Source organism: Xyrauchen texanus, chromosome 46 (genome assembly GCF_025860055.1).
Source record: "Xyrauchen texanus isolate HMW12.3.18 chromosome 46, RBS_HiC_50CHRs, whole genome shotgun sequence".
Classification (NCBI taxonomy): domain Eukaryota; kingdom Metazoa; phylum Chordata; class Actinopteri; order Cypriniformes; family Catostomidae; genus Xyrauchen; species Xyrauchen texanus.
The window spans coordinates 28,047,376-28,071,557 of NC_068321.1; the positions used below are offsets into that span (position 1 = coordinate 28,047,376).

General features: G+C 41.5%; 1 protein-coding gene across 1 annotated transcript in view; it reads left to right on the forward strand.

Moving 5' to 3' along the window:
* Positions 1-22,901, forward strand: part of LOC127638297 (uncharacterized protein DDB_G0290685-like) — a 27,196-nt gene extending 4,295 nt beyond the window's left edge. Inside the window, exons 4-9 of the mRNA XM_052119769.1 lie at positions 2,578-3,201; positions 6,828-6,898; positions 11,334-11,462; positions 16,031-16,174; positions 17,229-17,304; positions 18,958-22,901. Coding sequence (XP_051975729.1) covers positions 2,578-3,201; positions 6,828-6,898; positions 11,334-11,462; positions 16,031-16,174; positions 17,229-17,304; positions 18,958-22,901 — 4,988 coding nt within the window. The remainder of the gene's footprint in view (positions 1-2,577; positions 3,202-6,827; positions 6,899-11,333; positions 11,463-16,030; positions 16,175-17,228; positions 17,305-18,957) is intronic.
* Positions 22,902-24,182: the final 1,281 nt, after the last annotated feature.

The window sequence follows — 24,182 nt, forward strand, 5'->3', positions numbered from 1 at the left end:
AGAAAAAAGCTATTTGTCCTTAAGGTGCGACTTTTGCCCTGTTGTACCCTAGTAAAATGTAGCCCTCTTTTCCTGTTTAATAAATTAAGCAGTCACACAGAGATGTCACTCTTAAAGTTCATGAGGAACAATGTAGATTAGAATCAGGCTATTTTATGCTTATAAATCTCATTTTTGATTTGTCAGTGCAAACGTTCTTCCATCCTTGTATCATATACAGGTGAACATGAATCTGGAACCAGAATAAAACAAAATGTCCATTATGAAAATGAAACCCCCTCATCTAAGAGTAAGTGTTAACTCTATATTTCATGTGTTGTTTTTAATTGTATAAGTATAAGTGGCTGCTTTGCTTGGGTTTGCTGCATGGTTGTCTTGTTTTATTTGTTGCGTTTGTTATTAATAAGATACACAATCAGGTTTTAAAAGCCGCATGAACATAAGAGACACCTCCTTTCCCATGAAAGGAACAACTGTATCAACAAAGCCTCTGCAGCTTTTGGGCGACTACGCGTGAGGCTCTTTGACAAAAAAACCTGAGAATAGCCACCAAGGTCACAGTTTATTATGCAGTGTGTTTCCACCCTCCTCTATGGGGCAGAGACATTGACACTTTATAGAACGGCACATCATTCCCTTGAAGGCTTTCTATGTAAGATGTCTCCAAAAAATCCTGTGTCTGTCCTGGAAGGATAGGACACCCCAGACAGAGATACTGGCCAAAATTGACACCCTCTGTATTGGAAGCAATGCTGGTCAGACGTCATCTCCATTATCTAGGGCATGTCGTTTGCATGCCTGAAAAATGCTTACCATGGCAACGTCTTTATGGCCAAATCCAGGAAGTAAAGCGTGCTTCTGGTGGGCAGAGGATGTACTTTAAGGATTGCAACAAAAACATCCTGTAATGCTGTGGTATTGATGCTACTCTTGTTGAGACATTGACTCTCAATTGGTCCAATTGACATACTTCTTGTGTCTGACGTACTGAAGAATTGAATCAGATTGTACAACAGTGAATCAACGAAAGATGTGCTCAACGTCATAGATGGGATGCTGGCATAGCTCCTGCATCAGGACTCTCCTGCCCCACCTGCAATAGAGTGTGCGGCACATGGATCAGCCTCCACAGCCACATGAGGTGGCATCAACATCGCTGACACCCAACCCATCACATTACCAACTGTGGCAGGGCGGAGGGTGGGGCCGGGTCGTGATCCCACACACCCGGTCCCGTATTAGGCTAATGAAGCCTCCCGAGAGAGATATAGCAGTTGACCTTTATCCCTCTCGGGAGGCTTGATTAGCCCTCCGCCCTGCCACACCAACGCATTGGGAACAAACCTCAGTACTGATAGAGTTACCTTCAAACGTCTGTACCATTAAATTAGATGTGTTATAATACTGCTAAGCTGCTATAAATGTAAGCGCAGCTAAGTTCTAGCAGGAAGACTAGCAGCGGTACATCATCGCACCATTAGCTGGGTAACTCCCAGACAATCACATGTAAGCCAATGATGTATAAGTCTTCTCACAATCTATCACATTGCTGTTTCAGTGCGCTAACACGGCAACCTCCACCACCCCACCACCACCAGTTGAGTCCCGTTTTGCACGGGGGTAGGCTCCTCGCCCCTGCCTCCTATCTCCGGCAGGATATGACAGTTCCGAGTACTATAACTTCGGAATGCCAGACGGGGCTTACGCCAAAGAGAGACATTACTTTTCTGTTTCATATTCATCAAATAAATGTCATCTTCAATTTCACTGAAGTCTGCGAGTTTTCCTGATAGAAATATATGACCTGCGCCGATTTTAGCCCCGATTTTTTGTCGGGCTGAGTTGGTGCTAGTCGAGGCTAGTCCAGTCTGCAGATTTGGAGAAAGTCAGAGAAAATCGCATAGGGTATATGATGGGTACAGACTCCCATTTCTTGCCCTCCAACTCTGATTCCACAAGGTCGTAGGATATCAAACATGTTTAATATTTTTGCACTGACTTTCCATGACTACAGAGGAAATATCATAGTGGATAGTGCTGTGTGACTCAAATCTCAAGTCATAAAGTGTGCTGTCAATGGACATCAATCACGCTGTGCCACGAAGCTCAAGAAATACAGATGTGAACAAGCAGTTAAGAGGAATGTAACTTTTAATGCTACTCACCTCATGTTGCAGTCTCTAGATGCAATACTGTCCGCTTCTTCCCATCATAGACTACACACAAATGCGGATCCATGTTTGTTTACATCTGACACTCGGCTCTGGTGGATGAGTTTCCGTGAGTCCGCTGTGATTGGAGCGGTTTTGCAGTCGTGTAGTGTGTGACCCCAGTGTTTTGGTGTATGATGCATAGATTTTGTCAACAGTTACTTTTGATGTCAATATGTGTATGATGCCTAATATTTAAAATCAGTTCATATTTTAAAAGTCGGTTGGTGTAATCCAGTCTTTACTTGCTCAGTGATATTCCCTTTTGCTTTATGAGAATCCCCAGTGTTGTACAACAGATTGAGTGTTTGGATGAGTGGAGAAACATCTTAAATGCAATACATTTACACTTCAATGCATCTTTCAGGTTCAAGCGGAGACACAAATGATGTTACGACTGTGCTGATGGAAACAAATGTTGGGAGGAGTGCAACAGAAAACACCATCTTGGAAAGAGAAGAGGATTTTAGAGAGGGAGAAGAACGCAAAAGAGAAATAAAGGAGATGGAAGACAGGATGAGAAGAGAACAAGAGGATATACAGAGAGAAAAAGACATGATCAAGAAAGAAAAAGAAAGAATAGAAAAAGACAAAGAAGATCTTCTGATCAAACATGAAGAAATATATAGATTAACCAAGATATCTGAAGAAGAAAGACAGAATGAAGACCAAAGGAGAAGAAGAGAAGAGGAATTTAAAGAGAGAGAAGAACGACGCAAAAGAGAAATAAAGGAGATGGAAGACAGGATGAGAAGAGAACAAGAGGATATACAGAGAGAAAAAGACATGATCAAGAAAGAAAAAGAAAGAATAGAAGAGGAATTTAAAGAGAGAGAAGAACGATACAAAAGAGAATTAAAAGAGATGGAAGACAAGATGAGAAGAGAAGATGAGGAGAGACAGACGCAAGAGAGAATAAGAAGAGATGAAGAGAGAACAAAACATAAATCTACTCACAAGAGACAAAGTCCAGCTGTTGATCACACAAACAGTGAGTCAAACTCAAAACTAGCTCATTTTCAGATTCATATTTGGGTGTAAGCGATACTGTTCACTCATGTGAGTTACATTGTTTCAAGCATATTTGTCAAAAGTACTGCTCATTTCTTTGTGTATTAAATGAACCATTGCTGAATGCACATTTATCAGTATGTCTGTTTTCTTGGTGTTGCAGCTGATCAATTGATTTGCAAGGAATCTATGTCTTCTACTGTGACACATTCATTTTCAATTTGATGTTTGTACCCCGAAGTCCACGTGAAATTATTTAAGTCAAGTGAAAGTGAAGTGTGACACTGGACTTTTAAGCTTAAAAGGACAAAACCACAATATTATTATTATTATTACTCAAGGAAACCTTACAACAAAACAATCACATTAAACAACAATTAATCATTATTTCAGCCTGAATAGACATAATACAAACAACAAAGCAATCACATAAATGCCTGCCTAAAAAGATGGGTCTTAAAGCGAGATTTAAAAACCAGAAGACTTTCACTGTTTCACACATCCTGTGACAATGAGTTCCATAAATAAGGAGCTGGATGTTTAAAGGCTCTAGACCCCATATATGTTGTGCGAACTCGAGGGAGAACTCAAACCGACGTCTCTGGCGTGGGAGGCGGGTGCGCTAATAAGGAGGCTAAAGGCTACAGCCTCTAGCGTCAGTTGCTAGTGCACCTCTTCAGGTCAGGAGAGTGAGGTTTACACACTGCACAGCTATCTACCAGCTGGCTCCCGTTACACTCACCCCCCTAAACCTCACTTCCATCCGGGTCACTGCACCATTGTAACCGGTCCTGTTTGCCCCCGCTCCAAACGGGACTCGAACCGGTGTCTCCGGCGTGGGAGGCGGGTGCGCTAACAAGGAGGCTAAAGGCTACAGCCTCTAGCTTCAGTCGCTAGTGCACCTCTTGAGGTCAGGAGAGTGAGGTTGTACACAATGCACAGCTATCTATCAGCTGGCTCCCGTTACACATGGACAAGAATCCTGGTGTTCTTTACTGAAAGAGATATACGAAGTCGATTAATGTTACGTATGTGGAAATATGCTGAGCGAATGACATTGTTTATATGTAGTTCGAATGATTAAGTACTATAAAAGAAGACACCCAAACTTTTAACTTTTTAACTTTGTGCAACAGAGACTGAAAAATCATCAGTATTCACTGAGCAACATTTAGACTTTGCTAAGTTGGTTTTTGAGCCAACAAGAAGAATTTCAATTTTACAGCTATTTAACTCTTTCATCTCAACTACACAATCTGAGAGGATACATGGAGGAAAAGTAGATGGTAGGTTTGGAGGATGGGTAAAGTTGGGTGTCATCAGCACAGCAGTGGAATTGAATACCAAATTTCCTAAAACAAATACAGAGAGGTAAAAGATAAATAATAAATAAGAGAGGCCCTAAGACTGATCCCTGTGGAACCCCAGCATAAACGTATGAAGGCTTTGATGTAAACTGCTTCAGCTATACAAATTGAGAACGACACGTAAGATCGAAACCAAGTCGGGGCAGTACCCCTGATTCCCATCGATTCCAATCTGTCCAACACTATGATATGTGCAGAAACCATATTGAAATTTCTCGTACAGACTATTATCAGAAAGATGATCCCGGACTTGGGATGCAACAATCCTTTCCAGTATTTTAGAAAGAAACTGCAGATTTGAAATGGGGCGGAAATTATCAAAGTTACCTGAATCAGCCCAGGTTTCTTAAGTATAGGAGTTATCACAGCAGTTTTAAGTGAAGATGGAACAGAGCCAGACACAAGCGGAGCGTGTATTATATCAGTAATTAAAGAAGAGAGAAGGCAAGCAAGCTTTAACCAAGTACGTTAGAATAGGATCCAACCGACAAGTTGAGGATTTACCAATACATTCACTATATTCTTCAGTCTTCAGAAGCAATATCATTTCTATGTATGGTTAATAGATGGATATTCACAAAGTTGAAACACTGGCCCTGTTTACACCTGGTATTAAGATGAATCTCAGGTGAGACACTTAAATGTGTCTCCTGTGCCCACATGTGTTTGGGGTTCAAGGGGAGTGTCTCTGATTTCATGACGACACTCATTCATCAAACAATATATCAGTGTGTTACTGCATGATAAGAAACCACAAATAGTCATAAAAGAGAAAGAAAGTGCAAAAAGTGCACTGTTTCTCCCAGATGCAGCTGATAATCTAGGGGTAACCATTGATGATGAGCTAAATTTCACAGACCACATTTCAAAGACTGCTAGATCATGTAGATTTACACTCTACAATATCAGGAAGATAAGACCCTTCCTCTCTGTACATGCCACACAACTGCTCGTTCAGTCGCCTTGTCATAACTAGACTGGACTACTGTAATGCTCTCATTGCAGGCCTTCCTGCATGTGCTATTAGACCTCTCCAAATGATCCAGAATGCAGCAGCACGTCTGGTCTTTAATGAACCTAAGAGAGCACATGTTACACCACTCTTTGTCTCTCTCCACTGGCTGCCGGTTGATGCACGTGTCATGTTCAAGGCTCTGATGCTGCACACAGAACAGTCCCTGGGTCTGCTCCAACATTCCTAAAAACATTTATGCAGATCTACACTCCTGCCAGAAGCCTGCGGTCGGCTAAGGAATGTCGACCTTGTCGTACCAACACAAAACACTTTCCCGGACTTTCAGTTTCATCATATCACGGTGGTGGAATGACCTTCCCAACTCAATCCGGGAAGCTAACTCACTCTCTATCTTCAAAAAACGGCTAAAAACACATCTTTTCCAAAAGCACTTAACCGGTCACTTAAAAAAAAAAAAAATTATTTACATTTCTTGTTGCTCTTAAATCTGTTTTGTATACTATTCTGATGATAGTGAAACTTTGTAATATGGCACTTTTTGTACCACTGTCTCCTTAAGATGATTCGCTGATGTTCTTCCTCTTTTGTAAGTCACTTTGGATAAAAGCGTCTGCCAAATGAATAAATGTAAATGTAAATGTAAATAAACGCACAACGATCGCAACATTTTCAACGAATTCGCTCTTATGTTTTGAACCAGAAACTTTGATTACACAAGAAAGTAATTGTGGAATAAATTCATGAAATCAAACCTCCACACCCTTGTGTTAACTCTCTATGTAACGCTTTTATTTCAAAGAATATCCTATTAAATCACTTTGTCAAATTTATTTTCAAGGATACAATGGCTTGAGAAATGAGGGGGCCACATGCTATCTGAACTCAGTGCTGCAGTCTCTTTTCATGACTGAGGATTTCAGAAATACTGTGGAAAGGTGAGAGTTTTCTCATTGTACTGGTTATCATTAATGCTACTGAATAACAAAATCCACTTATAGCTGCTCTGTTTTACAGGTTGTGCCAACCAATTAATGTTCACCTTGCACACTTATTTACGGATTTAAAGTCTAGAAAGAAAACGTATGCCACCACTGAGAGAATCACATCTGATCTTGAAATTAATGGTAGGATTTGTATTTGTTATTCACTCAAAAACTGTAGAAATGAAAAGTAATCAAATGTAATGGTGAATTGAATGTTGACACTGAAAGAAGAATACTGTGGTTCTATTATTATCTAAAAGTGTGAATATTATTTCATCAGTTTGTGAGCAACAGGATGCAGCAGAATATTTTCAGAAGATAATGAACATGGTCAGTCCAGAGATGTCTGAGGTGTGAGGTTTTATTAAAATTGTTTTGAAATGGCTAGATTGTGCTATGTGTTTGATATTACAGGGCTGATGTTGAAAAATAAGGAACACTGTAAATATAAATGGTGAAAGACTTCTTCTGTTTAAAATCCATTTAAAAACATGCTCTGCAAGAAGATTAATGTCAATTTATGCAAATATATTTTAAGGTATTCCAGGGAGAGTTCGAGCACAATACCATGTGTAAAAATCCAAGAAAAGAGCACCCTCTTGTGACACGTCGTGAATCCTTTTTCATTATTCCCATCTGTATGGAGTCATATGGCACGGATTCTCCCATAAACATGGTAAACATTTTAAAAATAATAACACATCACACGCCACTCCTAAACTTCTACTAAACATTTCGGTAACTGTCGTAACCTCTGTTCCCTGATGTTCCCATGTGTCGATGTAGTGACACTAGGGGTCGCTCTTGGGAGCCCAAAAACACCTTCAAATCTTTGAGAAAAGGCCAATGAGAATTGGCGAGTAGAATTAGCATGCCACTCCCCCAGACGTACGGGTATAAAAGGGAGCTGGAATAAAGAGTTCATTCAGGTTTGTTGCTGAGAAGCCGAGACAAGGTCCTGGACTTTACAGCAGTGCAGTTCAGCCTGTGGCAAGAGGGACACAACGTCTCGTTCCCTCCATCAGGGAACAGAGGTTACGACAGTAACCGAGACGTTCCCCTTCTGTCACTCGCTCGACGTTTCATCAGTGAAGTGACACTAGGGGTCCCTATTCGAAATGCCACAATGGCTGAACTTTGTTACGTTAACTGGCAATGCAGGTGTAAGCAAGCTATTGCAAGCGTAGGAACAGAAGCACTCGGAATGCACATAGCCTCCCAACATGCCCCCAAAAAACGTTGTGCAGTTCCCCACATCCCTGGAATCTACTATGGGAGCAGGCCAGCCACAGCCTTTTCTCTCTAAGTTTTCTCTCCATAGATTATTAGATTCGGCTGGGGTCTGTAAATGCTCATAAAATGATTTTCCTTTCCTATTCTTTCAGGGGGAAAAGACCCCCCGTAGACCACAATCTGCCCTGAAGGGGGGGGGGGGGGGAAACATGTGGCAAATACATTACATGGGCTCTGTCATAACCACAACATGCCTGGACACTTGGTGTAGGGGGACTACAGCCCGCAGGAATGCAAGGTCTGTCCAAGGGCTGATGAGGCGGTGGCATGCGGCCGTGATAGCCATGTGATGTGTGTCACGGCGCCATGTGCTCGCTTGTGAGGCAAGCTAACATTGAGACTGAGTCTAATTGAGTCTAAAAGAGATGCTCTGAACCGATTACAGCTTGCTCTTTTCCTAGTTGACCCGAAGCCCTAAACGGCTGAGGTGCATGAGCACCAGGTCCCTGTGTGTACACAGTAACTCTCAAGAGTGCGCTATAATCAGACAATCATCAAGGTAGTTGAGTTTGCGAATGCCCACTTCCCTTAACAGGGCAAGGACTGCCTCTGCAACCTTCGTGAAGACGTGAGGCGACAGGAACAGGCCGAAGGGGAGAACCTTGTACTTATACGCCCGACTGTCGAACGTGAACCGTAGGAAGGGTCTGTGTCGAGGTAAAATCGAGACGTGAATGTACACGTCCTTCAGGTTTACCACCTCGAACCAATCTTGATGCCGGATGCACCTCAAAATGTCTGCGGGGGATTTTCTCAAAGATTTCAAGGTGTTTTTGGGCTCCCAAGAGCGATCCTTAGTGTCACAACAATCGACACAATGTCGAGAGAGTGACAGTAGAGGAACTCCTGTTTCACTGTCCAACATATTATTTAAGGAACTTGTAAAGATAAGATTTATTCAGACATTACACATTCAACCGCATGAAGTATCAGGTATCAAATAGTTTTTTTGGTGAAAAATATTTACAAAATTTACAATGAAAACTGCTTATTTTATTTCAGCAAAGCTGTTTTGATTCGTATTTTGACCCAATCAAGATGTCTGAGGAGGATCAAGTGAAATGTTCAACTTGCAAAGAGCTGGTGAACACCGAAATAGTGAGTTTTAACTTGTAAATGGTTTATCTAAAATATTTTATACAAGCCTAACTTATTAAATATTTATACTTCACCCTATGAATTGGACATCACATTTATTTATTTTCCACATTCATTGCATTGTTATACACAATAGACTTTAGAATTGAAATTCTAGTTGATTATATTCCTGTAAAGCAGAACCAGGTGAACAGATTGTTTTTACAGTTTTTCTCGATTGCTTAAACACATTTCTTGAAATTATTCCTCCTTTTCTCAAAACTCTAAACACAAATCCAGAACTTCTCACCCAATTCCCTAAACTTCCTGTTTTCAGGTCAAAATGAAGCTCTCCACTCAAAAACATTCAGTCTTGCTGAAAAACCAAACGTTGCCCTCAGACATGACACAAAAGCCCTTAAAAACACACACACTACAACACCGTCTTACACACTGATGAGATACACTCAAAACAACACTACATAAACCGGTAACAAGTTGTTGCTTGTGTTTCTCTCCCTCAAAAACCTTTTCACATGATGCACACAACAAAAGACACATGAGGAGGAGAAGTAGGGAGACATTTTTATTCCTTATGTACAGTACACCAAACAACAACAAAACAATGATTCTGTGCCAGCATCCTTCACAGTCATACCATGGACAAGGACAGGGTCATGAGTTTCATCCAAGACTGCTTGTCCCATTGCCCTTCATTTTCCTCTTCCTCCTCTCCCTGCTCCTCCTCTCCCTACTCCTCCTCCTCCTCTCCCTACTCCTCCTACTCTTCCTCCTCTTCCTAATCTAACTCCTCCTCCACCTCCTCATCCTCTTCCTCCTCTCCCTACTTCTCCTCCTCATCCTCTTCTCCCTACTCCTCCACCTCCTTTCCCTACTCCTCATACTCTTCCTACTCCTCCACCTACATTTACATTTATGCATTTGGCAGACGCTTTTATCCAAAGTGACTTACAGAGCACTTATTACAGGGACAATCCCCCCGGAACAACCTGGAGTTAAGTGTCTTACTCAAGGACACAATGAGCTTGCTGATTACCTGTGGCTTTAGCCACTACGCCACCACCTCCTCTACCTACTCCTCCTCCTCCTCTTCCTCCTCTCCCTACTCCTCCACCTCTACATCCTCTCCCTAATCCTCCACCTCCTCATCCTCTTCCTCCTCTCCCTACTCCTCCACCTCCTCATCCTCTTCCTCCTCTCCCTACTCCTCCTCTTCCTCCTCTCCCTACTCCTCCACCTCTACATCCTCTCCCTAATCCTCCACCTCCTCATCCTCCTCTCCCTACTCCTCCACCTCCTCATCCTCCTCTCCCTACTCCTCCACCTCCTCATCCTCTTCCTCCTCTCCCAACTCCTCCACCTCCTCATCCTCTTCTTCCTCTCCCTACTCCTCCACCTCTACATCCTCTCCCTACTCCTCCACATCTACATCCTCTCCCTACTCCTACTCCTCCACCTCCTCATCCTCTTCCTCCTCTCCCTACTCCTCCACCTCCTCATCCTCTTCCTCCTCTCCCTACTCCTCCTCTTCCTCCTCTCCCTACTCCTCCACCTCCTCATCCTCTTCCTCCTCTCCCTACTCCTCCACCTCCTCATCCTCTTCCTCCTCTCCCTACTCCTCCACCTCTACATCCTCTCCCTACTCCTCCACATCTACATCCTCTCCCTACTCCTACTCCTCCACCTCCTCATCCTCTTCCTCCTCTCCCTACTCCTCCACCTCCTCATCCTCTTCCTCCTCTCCCTACTCCTCCTCTTCCTCCTCTCCCTACTCCTCCACCTCCTCATCCTCTTCCTCCTACTCCTCCACCTCCTTTTCCTACTCCTCCTCCACTCCCTACATATCTTCCTCTTCCTTCACCTCGTCCTCCACTCCCTACTGATATCTTCTTCCTCCTCCTCCTCCTCCTCTCTAGTGTCCTCGACCTCTTCCTTCACATCTCTCTGGATCCATTGTTCCAAAACTGAATGATCTGACTCGGGTCCTTTTATCTCTCCATTGAAGGTTCTGATTGATGTGTGATCAATTTTGACTCTTAGTGTTTCCTGGGTAAATGTGTGCTAATTGAGCTCAAGCTGTGCTGACTTGAGTGAACAATATTGAATGCTAGTGCTTTCTAAATGAGCACATGGTGTAGGCAATGAGAAATGAAGGGATTTGTGTGAAGAGTTTTGCAGTGACAGTTCAACAAATCTGACTCATGTGTCTAAACAGGGGAATAGTGCTTATAGTTTAGGGAAATGGGTGTGCGTTTTGATAAATGGCATTATGGTTTTGAAATTTTATTTAAAAAACCTGGTAATAGTGTTTAAGCAATCGAGAAAAACTGTAATACGATTGAGGATGTAGATTAATTAAACATACATTTATAATAAATGATTTTTTTTCTTTCAGAAGTGTAATATACACAAACTTCCTTCAGTTCTGGTTGTGCAGCTGGAGAGGTTTCAACTGGATTATCACACCATGACCTACAAGAAGAATAAATCTGCAGTGGAAATTGAATTCCAATTATCAGTGAAAGTAGGTTGAATTTATGTTTAATATGAGGGATTCAAAGAAAATCTCATTAAAATTAAAAGAAAAAGCATTGAGTATGTCCAGCCATAAATCAGGTCTTCAGTGTGTACAACAGTCTATTACGGCAAGCATTGGGGGTATAAATACACAATCACACACTTTCACAATGTTGAATCACATTTTAAATCTCTCTATTACAATTATTTATGTTCATGTGGTACTCCTGTTGTTATTTCAGCAAGCTCCACGTGACCAGGGAATTAAAGTATGCATTCAAATGTGTTTTGAGTGATTGGATTGCAATGGATAAACCACATTAAATGCCAGTTGCAAATGCATCCAAGAAGCATTGTGATTGGTTCATGATCAACATTTGGATGTGTTCAGGATCGGATTATGACCACATTTAAAGAAGATGAATTTCATTTTATGGATTCTAGAGTTTGTGCTGGAGTCGTCTGTTGCTAAAACACTGTGTTGCGGGTTCTCACATGTTTCTGTGTATTCCACAACCGCAGTGTGAAGAGCACATCAGATAAATTTACATTCATGAATTTTGCAGACGCTTTTATCCAAAGTGACTTACAGAGCCCTTATTACAGGGACAATCCCCCCGGAGCAACCTGGAGTTAAGTGTCTTACTCAAGGACACAATGGTGGTGACTGTGGGGATTGAACCAGTGACCTTCTGATTACCAGTTATGTGCTTTAGTCCACTACGCCACCACCACTCCACAGATACTGCTCTCTTGTGTTCTTATCACCCAATTTAATGGAAAATATCCCATGAATTACTTACTACTTACAATATGTTGTCTCTCTCCTGAAATGCCAACTCACTCACTTCTCTCTCCTTGTCTGTTTTCAAATCATTGAGACTCATAGAAGCCATGGGCTCAGTCAAACCACACATATGCATCATAATTAGCACTTATAAAGCACAGAACGAGAGATCAACATTATTTAATGTGCTTTGGCTGTCCAAAATGTAGTTGTCGTCTACCTCCAAATAATTTCAAAACAGAAAAAACCTAAACTGTCAGAGTGGTGCAAAGAATTTGAATTGTCCATCAATGTTTTTAAAACGAGCTGAAATACAGGGAATTTTCTGTCACTGCAGCCTCCAACGTAATATACAAGTAGCGTGGGAACTTATGATCGGAATTCTATCCGAAGGTGACCGGGGTGACATGATTGCAGGACATGATTGGCTTTGTAATAATAATTTGGAGCTTGAGGTTAAGAATAATACAAGAAATTTATCTCCCGGTGCAAATTCCCCTAGCCAAGCTCCCCTATCATACAGCCGGCTTTGTAGTTCTTGTGCTTGGAGCAAATTCTCCTGTGTCAGTTGACCCAAAGTGTGGGGATTTGCACTTAGATCAAGAACATTCTGAATTTTATTTTTGCTGTTTGTAGTTCCCTCCATCTAAGCTTCCCACTTGACATTGAGCACACCACGCAGCCGACGCCCATACAGCAGCTCGAATGGGGAAAGCCCTGTGGAGGGTTGTGGGACCTCTTGCACTGCAAATAATAGGGGTTCGAGCCACTTATCCCACTTTCTATCATCTTCATGTACGAACTTACAAATAATATTCTTCAGGGTTTTATTAAACCGTTCCACCAACCCATCTGTTTGTGGGTGGTAAACACTGGTGCAAAGTTTGAGTGCCTCCCCAACACTATGTGCTGAGATGCTGCAAGTTGGGCACTGCCTCCGGATAATACATTGCATGGTCCACCAAAACAAAGCAATGTCTGCATGCCATCTGCTCTAATGGCCCGACGTGGTTCATACCAATTCTTTGGAAGGGGAACTCGATCAAAGGAAGCAGGCACAAATGTGCTCTTGGGGTGGCCGGCAGATTCACCAGCTGACATACACACCACCTGCGAACTTCCCAGTGAATGCCCAGCCAATAGAAATGGGCCTTTAGACAGTTTAGTGTTTTTTTTTCCCTAAGTGACCCGCCATCGGTCTATGATGAGCCATCTAGAATAACATTTCCTGATGGCTCTTCAGTATCAACAACTGGTTGTATGTTCTTTTGTCTGAGCATCCTGCATCACTCGATACAACTGATCATTCATAACAGAAAAATACGGGTATGAGAGGTCAATGTCTGGCTGAAGGGTTGACCGTCATTTACTTTCACTTGGTCAAAGGTGTGTCTCAGGGTTTCGTCTCGCATCTGCTCCAGAAGGAAAACCCCTTCAGGGAATTCTCTAAGGGCTGGGGAAGACAGGACTTCCCCCAATCTTGTATCATCCTGACATGGAGTTGATGTAGACGGCCCTGGCCCCACCTCCCCAGTCAGCACATCACACATCTCAGATCTAATAACTTACTCGCAGGACCCATCCACACATATATCCTTTAAATAGAGTTTAACATTTTTGGACAATTAGTCCCAGAATTAGCGGATCCTATCCCCATGCACACACTGAACCTTCACCCTTTTATTTGTGCCCAAATCAAGGCTTGATATGTACTTCCCCTAACACTCACAGGTATTCTGTATGCTCCGGCTCGATCTGGGGCAGCCGCGTAGTGTCGGGGACCCGGACCATTGTTCCTACCTTCATCACAGTGCATTGGTCCTGGAAATGCCTGGAAATGACTGTAACCGGCCAGCCCAGACATTACACCTGCACTTGCGACAGCGGGTTCAACTATCTGAGGGGGAGAGCGAAGAGACATCAGGGTCACCGGCAGCAGGGAAAACACAGAGAACGGGGAGCTGGCTTCAGCGGTACCTTTCCTTACCACCGGGGTGTCGGGACAGAGGGGAGAGAGAGTGGGTGGGCTCCGCCCTCGGATATGCCGACACATGGTCCTCAGCCAGTTGGATGACGTCCTCCAGTGATGCTGGGCAGTGGCACTGGACCAAATCCTCCGTTCCTCATGGAAGATGATGGATGAGCTGTTCCAGCACTTATAACAGTGATGACTCCATCAGTGTTGCAGTCCTCAGCCAGCAGCCACTTCCGGCAGGCAGTCATGAAGGCAAACGGGTGGCCTCATGCATCCATTTTCATCGAATGGAAGTGCTGTCGGTGCTTTTCAGGGCTGTGACTGACCCGCTGCAAGATGGACTTCATGTCATTGTATACCAGGATACTCGCCGCCGGTAGTTGTTGTGCCGTATCTGGTCTGGCCACCAGCTGTATTAAGTACTGCAGTGCATCTCCTCCTCGTGGACTGCACCAGATTTGTCAGTTCTTGCTGTGAAATGTTACCCCACTCTTCCACCAAGGCACTTGCAAATTCCTGGATATTTCTGGGGGGAATGGCCCTAGCCCTCACCCTCCGATCCAACAGGTCCCAGATGTGCTTAATGGGATTGAGATCCGGGCTCTTCGCTGGCCATGGCAGAACACTGGCATTCCTGTCTTGCAGGAAATCATGCACAAAAGAGCAGTATGACTGGTGGCATTGCCATGCTGGAGGGTCATGTCAGGATGAGTCTGCAGGAAGGGTACCACGTGAGGGAGGAGGATGTCTTCCCTGTAACGCACTGCGTTGAGATTGCCTGCAATGACAACAAGCTCAGTCTGATGATGCTGTGACACACCGCCCCAGACCATAACGGACCCTCCACCTCCAAATCACTCCAGAATACAGGCCTTGGTATAACTCTCATTCCTTCGACGATAAACGCTAGTCCTGCTATCACCCCTGGTGAGACAAAACCACGACTCGTCAGTGAAGAGCACTTTTTGCCAGTCCTGTCTGGTCCAGTGAAGGTGGGTTTGTGCCCATAGGCCATGTTGTTGCCGGTGATGTCTGATAAGGACCTGCCTTAAAACAGGCCTACAAGCCCTCAGTCCAGCCTCTCTCAGACTATTGTGGACAGTCTGAGGACTGATGGAGGGATTGTGTGTTCCTGGAGTAACTTGGGCAGTTGTTGTTGCCATCCTGTACCTGTCCCGCAGGTGTGATATTCGGATGTACAGATCCTGTGCAGGTGTTGTTACACGTGGTCTGCCACTGCAAGGACCATCAGCTGTCCTTTCGGTCTCCCTGTAGCGCTGTCTTAGGCGTCTCACAGTACAGACATTGCCATTTATTGCCCTGGCCACATCTGCAGTCCTCATGCCTCTATGCAGCATGCCTAAGGCACGTTCACGCAGGACCCTGAGCATCTTTCTTCTGGTGTTTTTCCAGAGTCAGTAGAAAGGTCTCATTAGTGTCCTAAGTTTTTATAACTGTAATCATAATTGCCTTCTGTCTGTGAGCTGTTAATGTCTTAACGACCGTTCCAAAGGTGCATGTTCATTGATTGTTTATGGTTCATTGAACAAGCATGAAAACATTGTTTAAACCCTTTACAATAAAGATCTGTTAAGTTATTTGTTAACTTTTTAATTTTTTTATTTAATTTCATTTCACTTGTATCAAAAGGTAGTCATAGCAGTTTGCTTGAAAAAGCACAAAACATTTGAATGTCTTTACATCAGAATGGGTTTAAGAATGACTTACACAAAAATGTAGTTTGCTCGTGTTTCATGAATGAGGCCCAAAGAATGAAACAAACAAATAAAAGTGTCATTATGTGTCTCCACAGGATGAAAGTGGGGTTCAGCACAATTATGTTTTGTATGCTGTGGTGAAACATTCTGGATCCTTCAATAGTGGACACTATTATGCTGACATCAAGTCATTTGAAGATCAACAGTGGTATCGATTTAATGACAGCAATGTACACAAGGTGAACTGACTCTGTTTTTGATATTTTGGCTAAAAAGATGTCCTGATATTCAATGTGTATTTTGGTGACACTTTACAATAAGTTGCCATTTATTTACTTGAACAATACTTTTACAGCATTTGTTAATCAGAGTTTAATCATAAAAGTTGTATATGTCAACATAAGTCAATGAAATATCAACTAACATGAACTAACAATGAACAACTGTGTTTGTATCAATTAACATTAACCAAAATGAATAAATGATTCTTAAAAATATTGTTCATTATTAGTTTGTGATACCTAATACATTTACAGATGTTAATAAACACAACTGTATTGTGAAGTGTTACTTATACTATGTATAGTTCATCCTGTCAGGCTGTGTAGTGTTAAAATGTATAATATACAATAGAAAACAAAGAATAACATAAATTATCTCAATTATGCAACCCAAAGACTAATAGTCATACAGAAGACAGAAAAGAAGTTGACATTTAGACAGCAGTATTTCTCAACTATGACAGCTTTATGAATGATAGTTATCATAGATTATATCTCAAGAGTTCATCACAGTTCGTCACTGGCTAGAGAATTCCCCAGCCTGAGTGTGGCGATGGGGGTATGTGGCGAGCAGGGCGGGGCAGAGTGAGGCCGGGAAGATAAGTGGTGAATAAGTTCCACCTGTGTGCCACATTCAGGGGCAGTGGGGGTATTTAAGGAGAGGAGATTGTGGCAGACAGGGAGAGATAGACACACAGATCTGTGTGTGTGTGTGTGTGTGTGTGTTCGACGTGTCAGCGTGAAGTAGTGTGCAACAATAAATGTCTACATGTTTTGTCAAGCCACTTCCCGCCTCCTCCTTGCCCATTGTATGAACCGTTGCAGTCTAATAATACATTTGGACATTATAATCCTGGCAGTAAAGAAGAATGTAGATCTTTATGTGCAGAAATTAACATAAAGGAATAAAATAACACGTTCTCATTGTGTCAGTGGATCGTGTCTAAAATATTAATGTTTATGTCCTGTGGTGTGGTGTAATGCGTTTTGGTTTCTTTTTCACCTTTTCCAGATACGTGGTTTGGAAAACCCCTTCTGCAGTTCTGAGGCCTACTTCCTTCTTTACAAAAAAAGTTCAAATGAGTCAGGTATCTATACAATGATACTAATTTACAAACCAGGAACAGGTGAAAAATCTGAAGGGTATCCTCAAAAACACACCTAAACAATGTCAACATACTACAAGACCAAATGTGTTTGGACACCGCTGTCTAAATAAGTTTAGTTTTCTTGTAATTTCTGAGAGGTCAACTCAAATACTACAGCATGTGATGACCTTCTAGATAAGTCTGCACTTCCAACGTGGTCTAAACAGTTTGCGGAGGCCTTTTTCTGTTCAGCAATGGTCCTGCGCACACAGTGAGGTTTATAGAAAGGATTTATTGAGGTTGTGGAGGAAGAACTTGAGTGAGCTGCACAAAAACCAGAGCTGAACCTCATAAATTATGTACAAATTGTATAAGATTCCTTATGACATTTTAAACTATATAATTTGATCATAAAACTAAAATACTATCAGGGCTGACTGCTAGAGTTTGTCAAACAATAACATCCTTAAAGGGACAGTTCACCCAAAACTGAAAATTCTCTCATCATTTACTCACCCTCATGCCATCACAGATGTGTGTGAATTTCTTCTGCTTAACACAAATAAACACATTTCTAAGATTATTTTAGCTCTGGTGCCAAAACTGTGAAGATCAAACAAGCACATTAAGGCAGAAGGAAAGTAATATAACGACTCCAGTGGATAAATAAATGTCTTCTGAAGTGTTATGAGATGTGTGGATGAGATACAGATCAATATTTAAGCACTTTTTTAAATATAAATATCCCCTTTCACTTTAACATTCTTTTTCTTGTGTAATTGGCAATTCACATTCTTTGAGAAATAACAGTAAAAAGGAGTTACAGGTGGAGTAAGCGATTTCGGAGACTCAACAGCCAAACAAACACACCCCTCCCTTCAGTGCTCCTTCAGAAGCTCCGCCCCCCACATTCATGCAAGCACAATGCCAAGGCATCAACACTAACAAATGGGCTAGCTGACCGAGCACGAACCGCCCCCTGTTGTTGGTTGGCTGGTATAGTGCTGTGTGATCGCATTCTTGTTGTACGGATAGTTCTGATCCAATTTGTTTATTTTCCCATTTACGGTGCCAGGGCTGTGCACAAACACCAAATTTTTTTTTTAGCTCACACTTAGAAGAGTTAGCGGCATGTGAAGAGATATTTTCGGAATTTGACAAAAGAATATTAGATTAAAATTACTTACTCCACCATTACTATTGATCTGTTTCGCACCCACACCTATCATACGTATCACTGGAGTCTTATGAATTACTTTTATGCTAACTTTTTTTAAGCTGTGGTCCCTGTTGACTTGCATTGTAAGGACCAATAGTGCTGAGATCTTATTCTTCTAAATATATTTTTGTGTTCAAATGTATAAAAAGTCATACACATCTGGGATGCAGATGTGTATGATGCCATAAGGGTGGGTAAATAATGAGAGAATTTTCATTTTTAAGTAAACTATCCCTTTAACCCTGATTTCAGATTGCTTATTGTGCAAACTTAAAATACTTCACAAAGTAAGTTGTGTTTTGACACAAAAGTCAAATGTAATGTCTAGAAGAAATGTATTGTAAATGGAAATTTTTTTCAAAAAGTAAGTTTCCAAAAAATGTAGAAAATATGCTAAAGTTAAAATATTCAGTAACTTTCCCCTTTTTTTTCAGCTGCAAAACTGAACAGCTGTGACAATCGAGTTGTTCCACAAACTCCACAGAAACATTCAGAATCTGCAGCACAAACTGTGTCAGAACAGGAACTGAAGCAAGAACCCAAAGACGGTGACAATCAATCAAGAGAAGGGACACAAAAAGACACATATGGATCGAACCATGATTCTCAACCTACACTAAATGTTCTTGAAGATCCACAGAAGCAGTCAGAAGATAACAAACATGGGTCTGACACAACAGTAAAGACCCAAAAAACAGCTTCAGATGAATCTCAATCTGGAAGACAAACTGTGTCAGAACAGGAACCGAAGCAAGAACCCAAAGATGGTGATGGGACACAAAAAGACACATATGGATCAGACCCTGATTTTCAACCTAAAGTAAATGTTTCTCAAGATTCACAGAATCAGTCAGAAGATAACAAACATGGGTCTGACACAACAGTAAAGACCCAAAAAACAGCATCAGATGAATCTCAATCTGGAGCACAAACTGTGTCAGAACAGGAACCGAAGCAAGAACCCAAAGATGGTGATGGGACACAAAAAGACACATATGGATCAGACCCTGATTTTCAACCTAAAGTAAATGTTTCTCAAGATTCACAGAATCAGTCAGAAGATAACAAACATGGGTCTGACACAACAGTAAAGACCCCAAAAACAGCATCAGATGAATCTCAATCTGGAGCACAAACTGTGTCAGAACAGGAACTGAAGCAAGAACCCAAAGACGGTGACAATCAATCAAGAGAAGGGACACAAAAAGACACATATGGATTGAACCATGATTCTCAACCTACACTAAATGTTCTTGAAGATCCACAGAAGCAGTCAGAAGATAACAAACATGGGTCTGACACAACAGTAAAGACCCCAAAAAAAGCTTCAGATGAATCTCAATCTGGAGCACAAACTGTGTCAGAACAGGAACTGAAGCAAGAACCCAAAGACGGTGACAATCAATCAAGAGAAGGGACACAAAAAGACACATATGGATCAGACCATGATTCTCAACCTACACTAAATGTTCTTGAAGATCCACAGAAGCAGTCAGAAGATAACAAACATGGGTCTGACACAACAGTAAAGACCCAAAAAACAGCATCAGATGAATCTCAATCTGGAAGACAAACTGTGTCAGAACATGAACCGAAGCAAGAACCCAAAGACGGTGACAATCAATCAAGTGATGGGACACAAAAAGACACATATGGATCAGACCATGATTCTCAACCTACACTAAATGTTCTTGAAGATCCACAGAAGCAGTCAGAAGATAACAAACATGGGTCTGACACAACAGTAAAGACCCCAAAAAAAGCTTCAGATGAATCTCAATCTGGAAGACAAACTGTGTCAGAACAGGAACCGAAGCAAGAACCCAAAGACGGTGACAATCAATCAAGAGAAGGGACACAAAAAGACACATATGGATTGAACCATGATTCTCAACCTACACTAAATGTTCTTGAAGATCCACAGAAGCAGTCAGAAGATAACAAACATGGGTCCGAAACAACAGTAAAGACCCAAAAAACAGCATCAGATGAATCTCAATCTGGAGCACAAACTGTGTCAGAACAGGAACCGAAGCAAGAACCCAAAGATGGTGATGGGACACAAAAAGACACATATGGATCAGACCCTGATTTTCAACCTAAAGTAAATGTTTCTCAAGATTCACAGAATCAGTCAGAAGATAACAAACATGGGTCTGAAACAACAGTAAAGACCCAAAAAACAGCATCAGATGAATCTCAATCTGGAAGACAAACTGTGTCAGAACAGGAACCGAAGCAAGAACCCAAAGACGGTGACAATCAATCAAGAGAAGGGACACAAAAAGACACATATGGATTGAACCATGATTCTCAACCTACACTAAATGTTCTTGAAGATCCACAGAAGCAGTCAGAAGATAACAAACATGGGTCTGACACAACAGTAAAGACCCAAAAAACAGCATCAGATGAATCTCAATCTGGAAGACAAACTGTGTCAGAACAGGAACCGAAGCAAGAACCCAAAGATGGTGATGGGACACAAAAAGACACATATGGATCAGACCCTGATTTTCAACCTAAAGTAAATGTTTCTCAAGATTCACAGAATCAGTCAGAAGATAACAAACATGGGTCCGAAACAACAGTAAAGACCCCAAAAACAGCTTCAGATGAATCTCAATCTGGAAGACAAACTGTGTCAGAACAGGAACCGAAGCAAGAACCCAAAGACGGTGACAATCAATCAAGAGAAGGGACACAAAAAGACACATATGGATTGAACCATGATTCTCAACCTACACTAAATGTTCTTGAAGATCCACAGAAGCAGTCAGAAGATAACAAACATGGGTCCGAAACAACAGTAAAGACCCAAAAAACAGCATCAGATGAATCTCAATCTGGAAGACAAACTGTGTCAGAACAGGAACCGAAGCAAGAACCCAAAGATGGTGATGGGACACAAAAAGACACATATGGATCAGACCCTGATTTTCAACCTAAAGTAAATGTTTCTCAAGATTCACAGAATCAGTCAGAAGATAACAAACATGGGTCTGACACAACAGTAAAGACCCCAAAAACAGCTTCAGATGAATCTCAATCTGGAAGACAAACTGTGTCAGAACAGGAACCGAAGCAAGAACCCAAAGACGGTGACAATCAATCAAGAGAAGGGACACAAAAAGACACATATGGATTGAACCATGATTCTCAACCTACACTAAATGTTCTTGAAGATCCACAGAAGCAGTCAGAAGATAACAAACATGGGTCTGACACAACAGTAAAGACCCCAAAAAAAGCTTCAGATGAATCTCAATCTGGAGCACAAACTGTGTCAGAACAGGAACTGAAGCAAGAACCCAAAGACGGTGACAATCAATCAAGAGAAGGGACACAAAAAGACACATATGGATCAGACCATGATTCTCAACCTACACTAAATGTTCTTGAAGATCCACAGAAGCAGTCAGAAGATAACAAACATGGGTCTGACACAACAGTAAAGACCCCAAAAACAGCTTCAGATGAATCTCAATCTGGAAGACAAACTGTGTCAGAACAGGAACCGAAGCAAGAACCCAAAGACGGTGACAATCAATCAAGAGAAGGGACACAAAAAGACACATATGGATTGAACCATGATTCTCAACCTACACTAAATGTTCTTGAAGATCCACAGAAGCAGTCAGAAGATAACAAACATGGGTCTGACACAACAGTAAAGACCCCAAAAAAAGCTTCAGATGAATCTCAATCTGGAGCACAAACTGTGTCAGAACAGGAACTGAAGCAAGAACCCAAAGACGGTGACAATCAATCAAGAGAAGGGACACAAAAAGACACATATGGATTGAACCATGATTCTCAACCTACACTAAATGTTCTTGAAGATCCACAGAAGCAGTCAGAAGATAACAAACATGGGTCTGACACAACAGTAAAGACCCAAAAAACAGCATCAGATGAATCTCAATCTGGAAGACAAACTGTGTCAGAACATGAACCGAAGCAAGAACCCAAAGACGGTGACAATCAATCAAGTGATGGGACACAAAAAGACACATATGGATCAGACCATGATTCTCAACCTACACTAAATGTTCTTGAAGATCCACAGAATCAGTCAGAAGATAACAAACATGGGTCTGAAACAACAGTAAAGACCCAAAAAACAGCTTCAGATGAATCTCAATCTGGAAGACAAACTGTGTCAGAACAGGAACCGAAGCAAGAACCCAAAGACGGTGACAATCAATCAAGAGAAGGGACACAAAAAGACACATATGGATTGAACCATGATTCTCAACCTACACTAAATGTTCTTGAAGATCCACAGAATCAGTCAGAAGATAACAAACATGGGTCTGACACAACAGTAAAGACCCAAAAAACAGCTTCAGATGAATCTCAATCTGGAGCACTATAAGGCTAGGTGCTAAGTGAACTGTAACCCAGTACGTCCATATGGAACAACAAGACTTCCGGGAAAAACAATGCTCAAACTCTCTCACAAGTAAGGTCAACACCTGAGAAAACACTGTGTGAAAAACCCAGCTTCCTTCTTAACAAACATTAGACCACATGAGACATCCTGCCATCTACATTTTGCCCCGCACAATCTCCAGCTGTTCTCTCTCCCATAGGCACACACACAGGCACACAAGAAGTATATATGAAAATGTAACAAAGAAAACCATGAAAACAAATAATGTAACTAGGTATGTTTGATATAATTTAAGAGGTCTCTGTGCGACTGGTATAATGCTCTCTTTCCCATGTTGGTAAACTAATGGTAACAAATGCCAAATACTATATTATACTGGAGGTCTATCCCCCTCCTTGCCTGTATGTTAACAAGGTTAAACCCCAGGAAGCCAAGTACCCATTCACCCCTAAATTATCATTGTTCAAAGGATAAAACCATTTGGTACACTATGTTTGTTCTGTCTGGATATTTAAGGAATGCTGGCCCAGAGCTCATGGAACCTGCATTTAGATCTCCCACACAACTGTTGTGTACATTTAATATAAGGAATCTGTAACCCAGATCTCCCATGCTTTGTCATTGCATGTAGTTTTTCCATTGTCAGGTATGTCTCTTGATTTTTATCTAATTTTTAGTAATGTTTATTTTTACCCTCACTGGATTTTATGATTTTTGTGTTATACATGCGTGGCTAATGTACTAAACAAGACAGATTTATGCAAGAAGCTTGGAAAGGAAGGTTTTCAAAGTTAAACCTCAAAATGTGAAACTGTCCGTGTGATACCATCATTGAAAACATGACTGTGTGGGAGTTCTCTTTACATGACCTTCAGTGATACAAAGTGACACAAACAGATATTAATAGAACTGCAATGTACATATTCATTTGTTTCCTTGACACATAATGACAAACATGACAAACAATCTTGCAAAACAGGACTTGTTGATCTGTCAACAAGTGTTTAATCTTATAGTTTCGATATCTTCAGAAATATATTATTGAAAATCATACAATTAAATTGCTTAATACCAATTTTAATGAGGACACAATTGTACAATTTTGAAGTCTGATATATGGAATGTAAATTTTCTTTCTTGAATTTACTGTTTATTGAACCTTACAGAAAATATATATACATTTTTTGTATCATATTTTGTGGTCATTTACTGTATTTCTTTGCATCGTCTTGAGGGTTTCCCAAATTGACCTGGCTGATGACA